Source organism: Vanacampus margaritifer, chromosome 6 (assembly GCF_051991255.1).
Source record: "Vanacampus margaritifer isolate UIUO_Vmar chromosome 6, RoL_Vmar_1.0, whole genome shotgun sequence".
NCBI classification, from domain to species: Eukaryota; Metazoa; Chordata; class Actinopteri; order Syngnathiformes; family Syngnathidae; genus Vanacampus; species Vanacampus margaritifer.
Window position 1 is genome coordinate 10,839,237 of NC_135437.1, and position 19,668 is coordinate 10,858,904.

Consider the following 19,668-nt stretch of genomic DNA (forward strand, 5'->3'; position numbering starts at 1 on the left):
CATCATCGCATCTACCAGGCCTCAACAACATGCGGTTTCTCACAAAAAAGGGCCAATTATGTTCTTCTTTGTGTGCTCAATTGATTCGTCCCATCCGCCCATTTTCTTGAGCACTTTGGGCACGAGCCAGCCAATCACAAGGCGCATAGGGGAAAACAACCAGTCACACTCCTCGATACGTGCCTCCACCTGTGTTCAATTTGCAGTAAATGCCACGCTAGGCACGTGATTGCATGTGGACCAGGAGCCACCAGTGCATTGTGGGAGCGTGTGTTCCAATGCATATGTTCGTGAACACACTGTGCACTTGTGAGACCCGCCAGCTGAAACATTGATGGAAACCGGCCGCTGTGACAAAACGCATCAGGGGTGACACTTAAAGTGAGATGAATATTTCAATGACCCGGCGGAGTGTGTGTGTGTGTGTGTGGGGCGGCATTAAGGCAAGCTCAGGAGGGTTGAGGCAGGTTCGGCGCATTTCGCTTTGCCTGCTCGTGACGTCACCGGCCAATTTCTGAATCTGATCACGTCAATGCATAAGATCCCTTTTGCGCGTATCATTTATGCGCAAACGTGAAATGAGTAACACACTGGAGCCGTATGTGGCACTCCTGATCCGAGAGCATTGTTGTGGGATTCAATCTGGAGAAACTCCCCAAACTCATCTGTATGTATCCGTTGAGAAATGCTACCATATTGGCCACATTAAGTCAGGTGGTGTAGACCACATCCTCTCCATGACTTTCAACAAGACAAACTGCAAAGGAAATGAATAAAGATAATTAAATTCAGCCTTTGTCAATTAGGACAACCAGAATGACCAAGAACTGATGATGTCAAATCGTATTGGCCGAACGCTGATGGCTTGATTTACTAAAGGCTTGCACATGAATAAAGGACAAAACAAACGCTAGCTTGAAAGCTGATGTGAAGCTGATTCACTAACACAATTCATTTTGCACATTTCTACCCAAAAATGCAAATAAATGAATTTATCACACACAATGAGATTTATCAAACCTGTGTATTGTAGTGGCTGATTTTGCATCTTTAAATTGTGGGCTTGCATGGCAAAAAAATATTATCTATTCAGCAATGGACATTTTGGAGCTTCAGGACTGTCTAAGGACCGATATGGAACCAATCACAAGACGGAGTCATGCTAGATCACCAAAACATCCCCAATATTTATTAAAACCATTTCTTCTCTGTATGTTCTATATTGTTTGTTTGTTTGTTCCTCTCCCACTAACACTTCCTATTCCATCAACGCAAATTTCATTTTGCACCTATGGTTCTGTCCAAAATGTCCATGATGAAAGCCACCAGAGCTAAAAGGAAAAAAAAGAAGCAAAGTCCTCATTTAAATATAGTGGTCTGCTCAGCTTTTCAACTGTTGCTGCAATCTTAGTAGATCATATACGTTACAGCTCCGCCAACACCATGTGCAATCGTTATAGGGTGAACATGTCATTTAACGCCCGATACCAGGGATCTAGAATCAGGTTGAAATATGATTTGATTGAACTTTGAAAAAATAATCCACTCATGAACTACATAACAACTTGTGCCAATAACTTATAATCAGAGATGGGAAAAGTACTGACATTCTCTACTTGAGTAAAAGTACCAATTACTTCTGTGAAAAACAACTTTGGTAAAAGTAAAAGTACTCATTCAAATAATTACTCCAGTAAAAGTAAAAAAAAAAAAAAAAAAAAAAGTACAGGCGAGAAGAAGTAAAAAGTATTTTTATCGGATGTTTCCTCCCGTGTCAATTTGAAAGATATTAGCTATTGGAGCAAAAATTTGCCAATTGCCCAACTGGCTCTCTAACTTGCACTGCGTCAAGTCGACAGTGTTGAGTATCACTCGCTCATGCTGTGTTGGTGTCCTGTCTTGCTCGTTGGGTTTTGTTTGCACCTGTACTCGTCATCCAATCATCTCCCCCAGCCACTTGTGTCTTGTCCAGGTGTCTCTCGTTGTCTCGTCAGTTGGCTTGTATTTAGTTCCCTGGTTTTGTTCAGTCTTGGTTGGATCATTGTTGCTCTCACCACTGGTGTTTTGTTGTTACTTTGATTTTTGTTGGTTTTGTTTATTTAGAGTTTTATGCAGTTCTCCTGTTAGTGGTTTTTGTTAAATAAATTGTTTTCAGTATTACATGCATCCCTGCATTTGGGTCTCCCAACCGCCTCGTGACATGTTGCTGGTCCACTCCTTGCTGACAGAATTGAACCTTCTTTCATAATGTTGACTGGCAGTCTGCAGCGTTCTTATTTTGGCACATTGCCCTCATATTTACGGGTTGTTCTAATCGAGCCAATTGCACGTCATGTGATAGTGGGTCGTAGAGCCAATCACAAGCTGGTATGCAGGGGACCGTAACGCTTGATATGATTGGCGGAGCCAGGAGACATTGATAGCTGCTTTTTCTTTCAGGTCAAGTATTTGAATCTACCTTGGTTTGAAAATGTATAGCGTAAAAAAAGTACGGATACTCATGTTAAAATGTAACGGATAAAAAGTAGTCCAAAAAAAAAATACTTAGGAAATGACAAAGTACTGAAAAATACTACTCAAGTACAGAAATGAAGTATTTGTACTTTGTTACTTCCCATCTCTGCTTATAATGATGTATTTTATTATTTATATCAGCTTATTCACACTCATCTACCACCACTTTGCAAAAAGTTCCAAGTCATCATGTTTTTTTTTGTGTGCAACCTTTTAAAGTGTCAAATGTTATGAAATTTTATTTAGCATCACGTCTGATCTATTGCCTTTATAATGTGATTTGTATTGCAGGTAACTCCAATTTCTCTCATCGTAGGTACTGCAGGTAAAGCTTTGCTATACAGTTACAATCAATACATTAGTGAGATAGTGAGGCCGCCTGCGGGGTTGACTGGCTGTTGGAGGATTTGGGGAGCTTTTGACGGAAGTGCTTTGACAGAACTCGGGAGTGTGAAATGAGCTCACGGCTGGCTTGGACAGAGCCTGACAAGCGGATTTTTCGGAACCTCGACACGACCTGGCGGACACCCGCAGGCGTCTTTGGATCGACTTGAAAGGGGGGAAAAAGACAACGGAGCTCGGGAGTGTTTTGCACACGGACGTATAGAGGGTGACTTTTGTGGTGCAACAGGAATGACACACGGGAGACTGTGTTGCGTCAAAGTTCACATCCACGCCTTGGATCTCCACTTGGAAGAAAATAAGAGCGAATGTGGCGTGCATTGGCGGTGGGTGCCAATGCGTAACAGGAGAGCTTTCTCACCCTCCTCGCGCCCGCAATAAAGTACGTTTGTTGAGCGGCGTCCCCGTGAGCACAGCGCGGTCCATGCGCCACAGGCTCGCTGCCATTTCCTGTGGCCATGCCTGCACATTCAGAGCGGACGCGCGCTGCAGAAAAAGGCTCCGGCGCGCCGAGCCGCAACGGTTACGCGCAAACACGTGTCGTCCCACTGAGCCGCGACGCCCAGCGCGCGCCGTCGTGTCCGAGGCTGGCGTGGGCCCGCGCGTGGACTTGCGGCGGAGTGGGCTGCGCGGCGTGTGCGCTCGTGCTGGCCGCGCTGCTGAGGTGCGCACAGTGGAGCTGTGAGCCGTGCGCACTCCCGCCGCAGCCGCACTCGTGCTCTCGTCCTCACTCGCTCGCAGGCTGCCTCGCGGAGCTGCTGCTCGCTTGCTGGGCTGCGCTCGCGCCCTTCTTCAGCCTCCTGTGTGCCTTCTTCTGGCTCGGCGTCTACCTGATCCGCTGCGGCGTGCTGCTCCAAACCGCCATCTCGCTCCTCACCGCGGTCCACCTGGCCGAAGCGGCGGCGTGGAGCCTCCTGGACGGCTCGCATGAAGTAGCGGCCGCGCTGGTGTTGGCGTGCGTGGCCGGCGGCGCACTGATGCGAGCGCGCCTGGACCGGGGCGCGTCTGTGGTCGTGGTGGTCAGCGTCGTGCGCGCCGTCTCCCTCTTGTCGCTGCACAAGGTTCGACCCGCTTGGAGGCCGTACGTGGCGTACCTGCTGGGAGTCGTGGGCGTCCTCCTGGCGAGGTATGCTGACAGGCTCCTCGCCGGCCAAGGGACACTCGAGGAGGGCTGCACCCCCGTGACCGGAGCCAAGGAAGACGTCCCCGCATTTAAAAGGCGCAGGAGGTCCAGTTCGGTGATATCCACAGACATGGCACACAGTCAGTCCAGCAGCAAGTCACATCGCAGGACCTCTCTGCCATGCATCCAGAGGGACCAGGTAGGACCCCCCTCAGCCTCACTATGACCCCAAGTCCACACTTTCATTATTGTGCCCTGATTTTTGCAACAACAAAAAGATCAAGAATGATGCAGACTTAATTGTTAACGTTTTTATGTAGTTCACATCCTATTTTCTCCTACTTCATCTATTTTTGGACCAATAATTTGGCCCCAAAAATTAATTGCTTGTCGGGAGAATCTTTTTTCACTTATACCAGGGTTTTACCTTGTTGGTATTTCAGCCCTATATATATGATCTGCCATCATATTGATCAATTAAATCTTGAATCACCACATTGAATATGCACAAGTTAAATTCTGTTGAGATTTCACATATAGTCAAGGAGGCCGATAACCGATATTTGGAGCTGATATTCACTTTTACTGAAATGGGAAATATTGTATATATATATATATATATATATATATATATATATATATATATATATATATATATATATATAAATAAATGCCCTGCGATTGGCCTATTGCCCGAAGCCAGCTGGGATAGGCTCCAGCAGCCCCCCGAACCCTTGTGAGGACAAACGGTTAAGAAAATGGATGGTAGACAAATTCCAGCTCTTAACTTTATCAAAAATCTTTTAAATAATGTGTTTATTGAACAACTTTTCAGATTTGCAAACTGAAATTTTCCATTTCTGGCAGTGACTAAAATAGGGAAGCTGAGGATGATTTCCCTCCTCCTTTTAGTCTGCTAATTAATAACTAATTAGTCCATTAAAAGGACACATATTTATTACGTTCATCCTCAAATTATTGAGGCTTTCTGTCCTCAAAGTAGAGGAATGACCGCAGCACACATGCTACCCCGTTGCACACTCTTATCAGCTCCTGTGTATGGAACATCAATGGCTGCTGAGTGTGTGAATGGGGGAGTTTTAGGTGCGATCAAAGCTGTGTATGTGTGTGTATTGCAAGCCTGTCTGTCGGCCCACTTAGAGGTGCCCTAACTGCGCTAGTTAGCACTTTAGTGGTCCTGTTTGTTTTTCTTCATGGCCACACTGAAACTCATATGTTGCATTTCCACTCAAATCTTTCTGATTTCAACAGTATTAATTAGCAACAACTGCGCTGGGGTTTTGTGTTATGAAGGTGAATATAATCGACGACGTATTGATGTCCCATTTATAAGCAGGTGTACACATGGCTGATCATTCCAAGCATGTTTTTAAGAGCGGTTATAGTGGGAAATTCCCAAGAATCTTCTCGAATAGGCCTACATATTTATTGACAGTGCACAAACCTGTGGTCTGTACCACATGAATAAAACCCAACAAAAATACATAACTAGGTTTGGCAATGCGTATATGTGATTACCATAGCAGTCCAAACAGGTCTGAGAAAAAGAAATTCCTTGAGGTAGTTAGTGCAAGTTAAGCATTTTACTCCCGATGAGATGCTCTAAAGCGAAACCAGAGCGTGGTGGAAGAAGCGGCGTCATCTGCACAGCAATCACACGCCACATTTTGACTCACAATCTAGTTAAGATGATGAATCCGTTTTTCCCTCCAAGCCGCCCTGATGGATGCAGCGTCCCCGCGCAGCCGGGGGCCTCTCATCTCAGGCGGCGGTTGACCAGTCACGACCTGCCTGTAATTGAGACACACATGGCACACACATGCCGTCGTAAGCGTCTCTTGTCTGTGTGGTCCGTAATGTGTAAACAAGCCCGTAGTGACCCGCGCTCGTCATCGCCTCGCTCACACAGACGCACATCAGGAGACTAGCACATGGTGAGAGGTGGCGTAAAGTGTCAATTCTGAATGTGTGCGCTTCCTCAAGTCAGGATGTTTGAATGTAGCGGTAGGATATCTGCACTTTGTTGGCCTGATGATATTTACGTTAGTACTGAGGAATAATGCGGATGATTTTCTTTCACAGACCTTTTTTTTTTTTATAAGAGCACATCAGATTGATCGTTTCTGGCTAAAAGCAGTTTACTTTAAAAATAAATAAAGCAACGAGGAATTTCCAAGTGGTGTCTTCCTCTCAAGCTTGCTATGTTGGCCTCTGCTCCTATGCTTAACTGAAAAGACAATCAAAATGTGGTTTTGCTGTTTTTTTAAAAATCTTTTTTACTCACTATTGTGCTTTTTCATTGGCAAAAGTGGATGATACTGACCCTGGTACTGTGTATGCCATTTCTAGTAGGGTTTGGGTTAAGAGATGGTTGTGTCATTTGAAAAAAAAATATATATATTTATGATTTGAACTAATGGGCCATTAATTGCAGTGTGCAAAACGGTGTTAGCTCGGATTGGCTGTTCGCTAGTAAATGCATGAGTTAGAAGTACACTACAAAAAGAATGGTATTATCTAGTAAATTCACTTTTAAAAGTGTTGCTTTTTGTACTTAGTCTTGTTCCTGCTTGTGTTACGAGTGTGTTGAGCAAGGTTCTGGATACATCATGTATGTATTTTGTTTCATGAGACCCTGACTGTGGATGTTAAGACAAACAATGAGTTCTCAGTTACAGAGGGGGTTGCGAGAATGCATACACATGGACTCGCGCGTACACGTTTACGCCTGGATTGTTAACCAGTCGCTAATCACGTGTTTTAAATTCAGATGAGGTAATTGAAATTGTCTTCTGTTTCTTAATGAGGGAGAACTATTAAAGAGTGGGGAAAGCCAGCGAGAGCAGGATTTTGAGCAACTTTTCAGGCCGCACTATCAAAGCGGAAGGAGAACGAAGAACGAAGCGGTCCGTGATCTTTTGAAAGCGACGCTAGTACCAACAACGCAGAAACCACTGCAGCGTTGGGCCCAGAACAAGGACATGTTTACCTGTTTGGCCAAGTGGTGCAAGTATTACCTGGCTGTCGAGAGAGTTTGTTTTTTCTCTTTGGACAATATCCTTCATTTGTCTATATTTATTAGGTATGCCAGATTTGACCAACTGGTTCCGCATGGAAATTGTTCTGTTATACAGCATATCACAATATCATCACTACAAGTTAAAGGTAAAGTGTAACAATCAACATTATAAATATGACTGTTTATGTCAAGCTAACCTCACAACACTCAAACTGCATTTAGACAATTCTGAACATCGGGCATTTCTGGAATTTCCGTAATGCCAACACTTAATTTCCATAATATTTTATTGCTTATGCCTGTGACTGGCATACAAACCAAGCATATTGTTATAGTAGTCAAATATTTCATCACATTTTTGATCAAAGAAATCCTCACAAATCAAATTTCAACGACCCAATACTTTTCAATGAGCGGAGAGCACCCTTTCAACTGAGAAGAAAATGCTGCATTCGGGGAAAGTGGGAAATCGGATTTATGCCACTCGGGTTTTGTCGGTTCCAACCTCAAATACTTATGTTCAAGTGACACAACATGATTTGGATTGACTGTATACCAGAACAACAAACAGTTTATCGGAATCTTTTTTTGTTTACATTTGCCTCGAACGCTTTGAGAGCAGAACTGACTTCCTCAAAAACAGCATAAGAACACTATTTTGACCTGTGACGTAAGTTCAGAATTGTCAGTTGGCTACCAGCTGTTTTTTGGTTGTTGCTGTTGATAGTTGATGCAACTCATTGAGGTCCGACCTTAGTTCCAAACACAATGTTTCCAGTTTCTCAGTCAGCAGTCACTATTAGTGATCTTAGTGTTCAGTGCCAGAGCTACGTGCTCTCAAATAGCTTCTGTTGCTACCGTATTGCATGCATGTTTATTACATAAAAATGTCCATTTGTTTTTTTTTCTTCGTTAGATTAAAGTTCTTACGTCTTCCACACTGTTAGAAAGGCAAGTTATGTGTAGTTATTCCTTTGTCATTGTGGCAATATCTGTTGTGGATCCTGGAAATAGTCGGACGCGATGTTACTGCTGCGTAGTACCACTCTGCCAACAGGTTATGGGCCCAGAATCTGACTGAAACCAGGATTTCAAAGGAATACCGCCGTGACTATACCACTAGAAATAAGCAACAACGTACTGCGAGTAAGCCAATGGCTAGCAAAATGTGTCGGCAGCTGACTGAGAAGAGAAGACTCCTCCGTGAGAAGAACTATGAACTGTGGGAGACAAAAGTTTTTGAGTCATTTAACATCACAAAGGCTTAAAGACCTTATATTGTATGGTCCTACCGAAAATGAAGCAGATGACAAAGATGATGAAACAGCCGACGGAGAAGCAAAAAAAATGCTGACCCATATGCAGAGCTGATACAATTTTTAGGATTACAAAAGTTTGTCGCCGGACGCTGTTGATGCGAGAGGCGGCAGATGATGGACAAAAGGGACGGCAAATACTGAGGAAATATTATGCATGTGCATTGTCAACCTCTACACCAGAGGTGGGCAATCTCGGTCCTCGAGGGCCGAAGTCCTGCAGGTTTTGGAGGTTTCTCACTTCCAACACAAGCTGATTCCAATCAACAGGATCGTTATCAGGCTTATGCAGAGCTTGCTGATGAGCTGATCATATATCAGCTGTGTTGGAGAAGGGCAACATGCAAAACCTGCAGGACTCTGGCCCTCGATGCCCACCTCTGCTCTACACGGTGCTGATGTCGCTCCAGAAGTCAAACAGAGAGCCCCGTGACGGCACTTTGAAACGCCGATCAACATTGAACGACGGATTGCTCGTGTCAACGGTATATAGGGGCTGCCTGAAACTTTTCAATCATTCGCTATCTATGGAACACATTTAAAGTGATGCAGCAATTAGCTTTGCTGACAGAGCTATGAAGACACCGAAAAGATGAGATGGACAGCACCTGTGGACAATGTCAACAAGGCACAAGTCCAAGCAAGTAAGAAAGCTGTAAGTGCTGCCATCTAGTGCTGCATTGAATGCTCACAATGCGGATCTATTTTCAAAAATCCTAGTCCACGGTTCTCTTGCTGCATACTTATAGGGCACGTTTGGAAAAATATACTCCGAGCACGCACTGGTATAAGCATTCTCATTGACCATTACATCTCCAATTTTATTTTTCCTGAAGTTTGCAGTTTAGTGGTGCTAGGTCTGTGGGGCTAGGTGGTGGTTGTTAGGCTGATTATCGTTGACGTTAGCTACCTGTGTGGGCTAACGGCACACATTGTAAAATAGTGCAAAGTGCTGATATAAATATATACATTTGACCTTAATGTTTCCTCTTGGCTGACACATGCGGGAACATAATGATTCATTTTCGGACATGTTGTGTGTACCTACTTTGTAGCTGTTTGTTACTTTCTCTCTTGATATAAATTTTCCGTTTTATAGTTGGTTTCTCTCTTGCTCTGACGTGGTTCCAGATAGACTCCTGTGAAAAGTGTACTGTAGCACCAAGCATTTAATCTGTTTCGTGATTGCATTTTACAATAGCTTAGCGGTTAGCGTGGCTTACCTGTCTTCTGCTGTTAATTACACCTCATTTCCTTTTGTGGTGTCAATACTTGTCAGCTGTTCCTTATATGCCGCCACTGAGGTGAAGATTAGTGACTTAGAGGAGCGTCTCTTTACCGTAGAAGGACAGTGTTTAGCTTCGCTAGCTATCCAACCGCAGCTCGTAGCTAGCTGGCGCGGCACAAGATAGCGTAGCATGAAGAATTTGTACGCTAGCTCCAGGGCAGCGGGGAAAGCAAGTAGGATAGGTTTGCCCCAAACAAAGTGGGACATAAGCAACGGAACGCGATCAAGCAGCAGGCGAGCAAACTTGGGAATGCAGCCTTCTCGTTGTAAATGCTCTTCTTTTTTCTGGCAGCGTCCTCTCCCTTATTGATGGCGGGCTCTGCTCTCTGTCCTCATCCTGACACCAACACAAATATTATCATAGCCAGCGGAGGAAATTCTTTTATAACTTGAATGATCAAGATATTCTTGAAATCTATGTTAATGACTTCCTGGGGAATGGGATCCAAACACAATTACTGCAGTTGTAGTAAATGTTTCCTGTTCCTAGTTTATCTACACCCATAAGTACATTGTGTTTCAGATTAAATTTTTTATTTTTTAGGGGGTGGGGGGGGTTTACTGGAATTGGGAACACACAGCCTCTTGTGATGTGAAGTTTAGACTTTTATTTAACATTGTTTCCTTTTTAAAGAGCCTGCAATCTGGATGTGAGCTAAACAGAAGCTCGTACTAACATGGGTTCGTGTCTCTTGTGATTGGAGGATGCTAGTCCCGCTCCCGTGCACATGCAAGGCCCAGTCTATTAGCTGTGCATGTGCGAGGAGGCGAGTGGTGGAAGAGTCGGGGTAGAATGAAAGTAGGTCATTCGAGGTTTTGTTTAGTAGCCAGGCAAAACAGCAGGCAAGCTCTTACTCCCCCAAATTGTGGAAGAGTGGTGCGTGATGGACTGTCATAACTTTTCGCATGCTTCTGCTTCTGTTCTGATTTGTGCGTGTTGCATTTCAGTTGATAAAAAGGTACAAAACAAGACAGCAGTGTGATTGAGGAATTTGACTCACTTTTTGGCTTTAGAAAACATTTTCTAGCCGCCGTTCCTCTGATCACTTCATTTTTGAGAGGTTTCACACCACTTACTGCATCACATCTGTCGCTGAGGTGTAGATATATAAAGTCCAATATGGCAGAAACCGAAACAGTTAAGTAGACAGATTTGAAACAGTTGGCATTTATTCATTACTAACAACTCTCTCATTAGTGCAACAAAATGGAATTTACACATGGCTGCTCCGATTCTCACAGTTTTTATGTTATCTGAACAGGAGTCACATGTATCAAGAATGAAGTCACTCATTCTTAATTTTATTAAACCACAACCTTTGTTAATTAGGGGTCCGAGCAATGACTGCTGCGAGGTCCCTATTGTTTCTGTAGGAATTCTTATTATTTTTCTGCATAACAATCACATTTTGAGACACTAAACATGAACGAAAACTTACCAAACTTTGCACGGCATGGCGAAAAATTTGATATTTGAAAGCTGTGGTACACAGGTACAAAAAAATGTTGGTCAATTTTTTGCACGCTTACAGGGGTCATACGTTTGTCCACTTCCCTTTATAACATATTTTTCTAAACCGATTGGTTGAGTCGCTTTGATTATCCTTTGTGACTTTTGCCTTGTCAAATCAAGCTCACTCAGTTAAAAAAAAGAAAAAAAGACTGCTTTGTTGTTTGCAATGATTCATGTTCAGTCTCCAGTTAATGTCGCCTTGTCCTTGAATTGTGATGAAAATACACACCACTGACATCAACAATATTTTAGAGAAACCGCAACAACTTGAACTACAGCAGTCAAAAGGTATTGTCCACATTAGGGCTGCCACTATTGAATATGTTAGGAATCAATTATTCTATCTCTCGCAAACGTTCGCCGCTCAGTGGGATATGGGCTTAATAGGGTAAATATTTGAAAATGTCTTAGTTTCATTACAAACAAAAGATAATCCTTTGGTTTTCATGAAGAACTACAGCGATCAAGAGAATCATTACTGTTGAGAAGTTGAAATCAGAGGATTTGGACAATTTAAAGACAAGTTAAAAAATGGCTCTAAATGATTACCTGATCACTAAAATGAATGTTGATTAATTTGATAATTGGTTCATGTGACCCCTCTAGCCCGCATAGAGTAAGTCATCATTGTGTGCCTTCTGGAACATAGCATTTATTTTTATCTGCATCTCTTTTATTGTCCTTCAACATAGACATGGCTTCATATCTGATTATTTTGACAGAAAGGTTCGTACAATATTGCCTTATTTATTGTATGCAAACTGATTATCTGTCATCACTGTAGTGGCCGGCAACTGTATGACATTCTCTTGTGTGCAATCTTCTTGTTAGCTTCACTTTCAGGAGCTTGTGTGTTTAATCATGACATAGAACAGCTCCAGAAACAAGTTGTGGCCTCTTCCCCACAACTCATGACAATGAACCTCATCTGACTCCCTACCGTTTACTATGGAAATTACAGAAGGGGGTGACTGTGTATGTGTAAGCAATTGTGAGTTGCCAGCAGCTTGATGGCTGCCATCTGGTGCAGGCCGCGAGGTTGAATTCGCCCCCCAACAACCACGTTGGGCCTCAAACCACAGACTCAACCCCAACGCAGCTGGAAGCGCTAGACGGGCCTCCTGTCTTGACTGCAGCATTAACACCTCAGGAGCTTACGAAATAGCGAGCGTTGAACACAATCAGAAACCAAACGGAATTTGGGATTTTTTTTCGAGGTGATCCAGTTACACGCAGCGGTTTCTTCTGCTTTCTGCTCAAGACAAAAACAATTATTATCAGTTAGCATAAGAGAATCGAGTTGAGGTGAACAGAATGTTCCTGGAAGCAAAGTGTGTATGTGCGCAGTGCGCGCGTGAGGCAAAGCGAGAGAGCATTTGTGTGTGTTTGTGATGCGCTGAATGCATTTGCATATGTGCCTGTAAGTGCTTGCCTTAAAAAGAACTGTTTGTATTGCGGTATTTGAAATCTTTTTGTGTGATGTTGGACAGCTACGCAATTATTTTTAATGCGATAAAAGGAACAAAGCAGCCATCCAGTCTGGTCCAGAAGATTCCCCCCCGCCCTCCCCATCCCTTCTTGGTGTAGGAGCTAATTGGGGGAATCATTTATTGCTCATCACAAACAGCCCTGACCAACCTGACTTCTCTTAACAATAACAGTTGCATGAAAAGGAGTCGTCCAGGGACACGAGGCAGGCAGATGCTTCAAAACGCCAGCCTCTACTGCTCTTGTTTTTGTTTTATTCATTTTTTTCCTTTCGGACACATTATTACGAGTTACATCGTTCACAGCACATCATTTACAACAATGACATCCGAAAGAAGGGCTGACGGGTAGAAGCCATGGCTTTTCAGTAACCCGTCCCCATTCGCTTCTTACTAAACGCATCAGTCATATACATTGATTATGATAGTCATTGATTCATATCGTTATCCTTCAATTCCAGACTTATGTCTGCACACTCATCGCTCAGTTCCTCTTGAATGTCCATGTGTAAGTTGCGGCTAGTCCCAGTCATTGGAATTGGTCAATCAGTCCCCAGACGCCACCAGCAGGCCCGCGCCACCAGGCGAACAGCCAAGACGAGCGCATGCTCTCTCGTTCACTAGTAGCATCTTCGCTGACCTTGGATCAACCATGATTGGCACCTCAGTGCTGTCTTTCAATGCATGGTATTTTTCTTGATGTCAGCCACTTCTTCAATTTGTCGGTGGTACATGTCATGCAGGGTCTTGCCTTCCCACGATGGCCCATCTGGCTCCTTCTCTTTACTGGGCTTCTGTTGCCTGAGGTGTTGACTAAGCAGGTTGTCTATGGGGGAATCTTTTTGATGTATTCTTGGAGGCCTGTTGTTTCCTCCTGGATGGTGCTTAGTCCATGGCTACCCTCTTTCGCTTTGTGTACAGCCTTAGGATGCTCGACTTGGGGGTGGAATATAGGGAAATTCAGATAAATTTTTCTGGGGATGAATTTCTACAGCTTTATTCTTTATTGGGATCTTGATTGATTGATTAGGAGCTTAGCAGCTCTGTCAATGTTCTTCTCCGTCAATTATGTTCTTGTCTGCACCACCAAGAATGTACTTCCTGCTGCGTGCATGAAATAAGTGTGTGTGTCCGGCACTGTAGAAATGTATGCACCCATAGGACGAAGGTTAACGGTTGCCAGTTAGTATCCGGTAGAGCGGCACATCACTTTTGGGAAGTGAAGGCAACACGAGGAGCTTTTCATATGTGTGTGTGCTGGTGAAGGACCTTTTTCAGTCACCCAAGGAGGCCAGTGCCACCTCTCAGACACTGACCCTTTACATGAGAGGCATTCCTTAGCTGGCTGCCGTGTTAAATCAACTGCATTTCGCAGCTTTAGCGCACCCTGAAGGGCCAACCTTTGGGCCCACTCAGCAAAGTCTCCCCGCCCCTGCGCACGCTGAGCCCAGCCAACAGCAGCATCCAAGGCTGTCAGCAGCGGGCCTCCACTCAATCAATGGACACTCCCATGCGTTCCCAGGAAGCTGTGCTCCGCTGTGTATGTGTGTATTTGTATGTGAACGGGGAGGAAGGAGTCATGTCATCTTAAATGTAACTGACTGCAGTTGGTGGAGTGTGCACAAGTCCCTCTCCCATAGAGTGAAGTAGCACAACTCGGGCAGCAGTGCTGATGAGCTGATCATTTGAATCACCTGTGTTGAAGGACGGAGACATCTAAAACGCGCATGACTGCGGCTCTCGCGGGATGGAGTTGCCTACCCCTGACCTAGGACATGTAGTCAGATAATCATTTTAAAATGTTAAAATGTCACACGGGCTTTTAATAAGTAAGAGTATCATCTCTCATAACCATGGCACTGTCAATCAGGGGTCCTCAATCACCGGTATGCAGCCTGGTACCGATTTACATGCCACTTGTTACCAGGCCGCACAGCACATTGAGCTAGAACAAATAAATGATCACTATACAGTAGATGAACAGAGATACATTTTTTTGTAGTAAATGACAGGTAATTTGACCGGACCCATTAAGTGTAATTTCATTTCATGATTCAATGCACGAATCAAAGAACCACTTTGACTGGCCATGATTGAAGTTGTCTGTGACCACTCCCACAGCAGCGCAGATCCGCTGGTCTGCACTCATTAGGGCTGCCACAAACGATTATTTTGCTAGTCAACTAATCACCAACAGTAGTAGTCGCGATTAGTCGACTAATCGGAACATATTGCCACTGTCCTGTGAAAAAGCATTTGTCTTAAAAAAAAAAAAAAAGTTTTGGGGGATGTCTGGATTCAGTATCATCTCATAAATGTAAAAATGTCTAAAATTGACATGAGTTTTTCACAGGACAGCAAAGATCTGTAAATGGCAGCATATTGCACCAACAAGTGGCTGCTCTTTTTAAAACCATAGTTTACACTTTGAATTCTTTAAAAGTATGCACAACTTAATAATGAAGACAATTAAGATAGCAGGACATTAAACTTTGATTAGATTTTGCAGCTTGTACCATAATATCTGACGTTTATAAATTGATGGTGATACTGTGGCTATAGATTTTTTTTGCTGTAAATATTTAGTATATTTTAAAATTGAACCAAAAACTAGGTAGAGTAGCACTTAAACTATTTATAATATTTCACTCTTCTTGGGGACTACGCCTTTTTTATGGAAGCCTAGAAGGTAGTGAAATCAGATGAGTAAAATTAGGAAAATACACATTGCTGAACACAACAAAAATGAACACTTGTATTGTTTTTTTATTTTGTTTTATTTACGCTTTATCCAAAATATTTTGTTCTGCTTTCACTAGTACGTGTAATTTAAAAGTAGCAAATTGATCTACAACGAAATGTGGTATGCATCTTAAATGAAAAAATAAGGAAATCCTTAAAGACTTAAAGATTAGGAAGAACTTTTTTTTAGCATGGGGAGGGGGGGGGGGGGGCCTTCAATGTTAATGCGTTTGTTGGCATACAAAAACATTTTTGGTTATTAATAAACGCGAGGTTGCTAACTTAAAGCCTCCGAATCCATAATAGACCTTACAAATATGTTAGTGTACCAAACAGAACATCATGTTACACACACGATACTAACGCTAGCTAGCACCGTGCTAATGCTAGCTAGCGTTAGCGAACCATGTTGCGGCTGATGCCATTTTAAATTTTATATGCTGCTTTATCACTGCTGTGGTGCCGTGAAAGTAAAAGGATGGTTTACCTCATATTTGGGGTGAATTGCGCCTGAAGTTTCAGGTTCTGTTGCTAACACGGGTTAGCCATGACACTCCACTACCCATAATGCATTTATTTCCATCACAGATGACCCGATTTGTCACTGCTGCGCATGTGCGTCACAGACATGACATCCAGCTTCGGGAGAAGTGCGAGACGAGGCAGTTTTCGATAGAAAAGCAGAGCGCCAAATAAATAAATACAGAAATAAACGACTTAATATTGTCAACAGTTTTGATCGTCGACGTCGTCGTGGCTAGTCGACTAATCTTGGCAGCCCTAGCGCTCATCAGTGAAATTACCAGAATCAGATCTAACCAACCTTTGTGCAGAGTTACCCCGGTAACGAAAATAGGGGCCCCTTTTGTTGGGTTAGCACGAGCACCTTTGCTAACTTACATTATAGAGTTCTGTGCAATGTTTGGAGAAACTTGGGGTTCAGAAGTTTCTAGATATGATGATGTAAAAATGACCAACCAAGTTCCACTTTTGTGTAGTGCTTGTGCAAACAATGGCATGCCGAAATTAATCTTATCATACCATATTGAGGGAACTTGGTAGCAAGTAATGCAAATTCTTCCTTGCTGTGGCTGTAGTGTGGCGAAACCGGTGCTATATTTTGCAGACCTGCATTTAACCGGCAGGGCCCATGTGTGCATGTATCATCGTGCGTGTGCCTCCCGCTGGCGTGATGCAAGCAAATGTGTTATTGTAACCTTTGCCTGCCGCTGCCTCACTGGCTGGCCATGCGTCTTGTCTGGCCCTGCAGCCAACAAGGCTTCTGCTGTTCCCAGCTCTGCTCAATGCCATGTTTTACTCACTTAAGTCAAAAATGTCCCATCTGTCAATTTTGCTTGTTTCATCTCCTGCAGGGTGAAATATTTGAGTTTGGGACACTTAAACACACAATATATTTACATGGGGAAAAAAACATGTTCACAACTTTAGTGACACCGCTAAAAACATGGAATCAGCCATATGTATCCACTCAAATTTCAACTCCAGAAAATGGAGCATGCGAGGTGGGAAATGTAAAAGTAGTCAAATGATTTCTTGCATATTTTATTTACTCTCTGCTGTTTTAGCACAGAGCATTGAAACAGCTTAGCGAGGTCTCATTGACTTTTTGTTATGCATGGAAACTCTAACAATGTCAGGACTGATGTGGTTTTTGTGTGACATTCACTTCCCTTAGGTCACAATGAATGGCTGACGATAGTGGCTTGTTGCATCCAAGTTTTGCTTCATGCCCAAACCCCTTGCTCTTATTTGAGTGAATGAGCATGGCGTGATTATAATTCCCCTAAGAATAGAGTACACTTGAAAATGTTTTTATTTACATTGATATAGTTTAAGCCCCTGTGATGCCAAAATACTTACCGATAGGTAGCTATAATTTCTTACATTACACTTAAAATAAAAGGCTTGCAGATCATTTAATTCCCCAAAAAATAATCAATCCAAAGAGCAAAGATACTGGCATCTCCCGCTACTTCACAAGCTGTAGAAATACTAATTACTACTTTTCTATTAGCGATGTTATTGTGTTTTGCTTAGTGATGCATAGCAATGGAAATATGAAATTTGAGTGGATACATATGGCTGATTCCATGTTTTTAGCGGTGTCACTAAAGTTGTGAACATTTTTTTCCCCATGTAAATATATTGTGTGTTTAAATGTCCCTAACTCAATATTTTTAATTTCCAAAATTACTCATAGGGCCCCATTTTCATGCCCAGCGCAAAATGCAGTCTAACTGTCGGCACGGGTGGCATATTTTTTCGTTTTGGTATTTTCATAGACAGGCGCAGTTAGAAATGTATTCGAATTCGCAAGTGGAGATCTTTTTGCGGTTCCTTTTACTGTTATTGTACTTTGCGTGCACTGAGACACTTTGATTGGCCGGGACTTGGCTGTGTTCCCTCCCACAACAGTGCAAACCTTCTTCTACAGTATCTGCGCTAATCTAACAAAATACGAGAATTAAGAACTCCAACCAATATATTGCACTTTTCAAATAGGGCCCCAATGTGCTTGAAAGATAATGACATGTACAGACATGCGAAGTCATAGTGGACAAACATGGACAGAAGCGTTACAGATGTACTAACCTGACTTTCACATCGTCATGGAAAGCCATATTGATTGTGCTTGAGTTCAGTCGCATTTGAGCTAATGATTTGACGTTTCACCACTTTTGCAAGCTTAAATCGCTCAAGATGATGTGGTTGTATAACCATTGCAGAGCTCAAATGTGATCCAAATGACCCTGTGTTCTGAGTCAAATGGATAGAAATGGGAAGAGGCTGCTCAACCATACTGTAGAAGCTATGGTGGACCATGGTCTGCGTATGGGTTTACTTTTGTTTTGCCAAAACGTACAATGCTGCTGACTGTTCTTGCTGCAGTTTAAATTATTTTTGTGTAGAATGTTTATTGTCCAGTTGTAAAATACACAGCCACTTTCATTCTGCTCTGTGTCATTGGTCTGGTGCTGCAAATACGAACATATGTTTTTGGGTTAGGGTCCACTCTGACAAAGTCATTCATCTTTTCAGACAACACAGATTGATTGATTGATTGATTGATTGACCAATTTATATATTTTTAACACTAGTTTTAAACCTCTTTTTGAAAACAGCAAATGATTTATACTTTTTCCCATTTTATTTCATAATTGTTTTACCTTTTACACAAACACACATTTGCTGCATGTTTTAACTTATTTTGTTTTTGTTGTTTTACTTGTGCCCCTTAACTTATAACAGAAACCCTCTCTGTTCTCAAACAGCATCTGGATACTGTGGCAAAGCTGATTAATATTGTATGCTTTGTACATTATTGTACTGTTTTAAGTTTGACTAAGTCATAGAATTTGACCATATTTAATTTGATAAATAATAGATTGGTTGGTTCTATGTAATTGGAACGGTTAATAATTTGTATAGCTTGTTTTTTTTTAGCTAAAAGATCGACAGTGTATTAGTTTTGTATGTGTTAGCCCATATCTCCACACTATAATTCAGGTATGGCAGTAATAACAAATCTACCTTCTCTTGTCTTTCAGTCTTTGTGTTGCGCAACCAATTGAAATCGTTGGAATTGACATATCTTTCAAATGGTTCTGTGCCTGCAGGCTTCCTCAAGTTTTTCTTTAAAAAAAAAAACTTCAATCTTTGTACATTATTATTTTTGACATCAGTGTTAAATTGTCATCTGCTCACACATCCTTAAGATCAGAGCTGTGATCTAAGGCCACATTTCTTTGCTTTCAGCGTTTTCTGTTACTTTGTCATGACCTCCCTTTCATCCCATTGACATTTTATACTGTATTGTGTTGGCCCTCCGGAGATAATCTACCTTGGTGTCGTGTCTTGCTGAACTTAAGCGTTGAAACAAAGTAAGAAGAGTGATTGCTTTGCCAGCTGAACAGTCAGCTCAACAGACAGCTCCTCCATTGTGAGGATGAGGGTTGACGTGTGGTGGTTTTGGCCTATTTCAATCAAGTGGAGATGCAGGAGGCTCTTTTGACGTCACTGGGAAACGTGTCCCACTTCTCAAGTAGCGAGGAGCCTTGGGCAGCTTGAGCAGATGTCGCACAGATGAGTCCACATGTATGTGCACGCTCTCATATGTGTGTGTGCGCCAACTTTACACACTGGCACCTACTCAGCCTTCATTTTTCTTTTAAAAAAGGAAAAAAACTGAAAATGAATGTTGGAGCGTTTGCCGGACCTCTGG

General features: G+C 42.6%; 1 protein-coding gene across 2 annotated transcripts in view; it reads left to right on the plus strand.

Annotated features, from left to right (window-relative positions):
- Positions 1–3,347: 3,347 nt before the first annotated feature.
- The window catches only part of LOC144053563 (cGMP-inhibited 3',5'-cyclic phosphodiesterase 3A-like), an 85,838-nt gene continuing 69,517 nt past the window's right edge, over positions 3,348–19,668 (plus strand). The window contains exon 1 of one of the 2 annotated variants that reach the window (XM_077568135.1): positions 3,348–4,238. In XM_077568135.1, coding sequence (XP_077424261.1) covers positions 3,375–4,238 — 864 coding nt within the window. In that variant the 5' untranslated portion in view covers positions 3,348–3,374. The remainder of the gene's footprint in view (positions 4,239–19,668) is intronic. The other variant, XM_077568134.1, reaches the window with a different exon arrangement.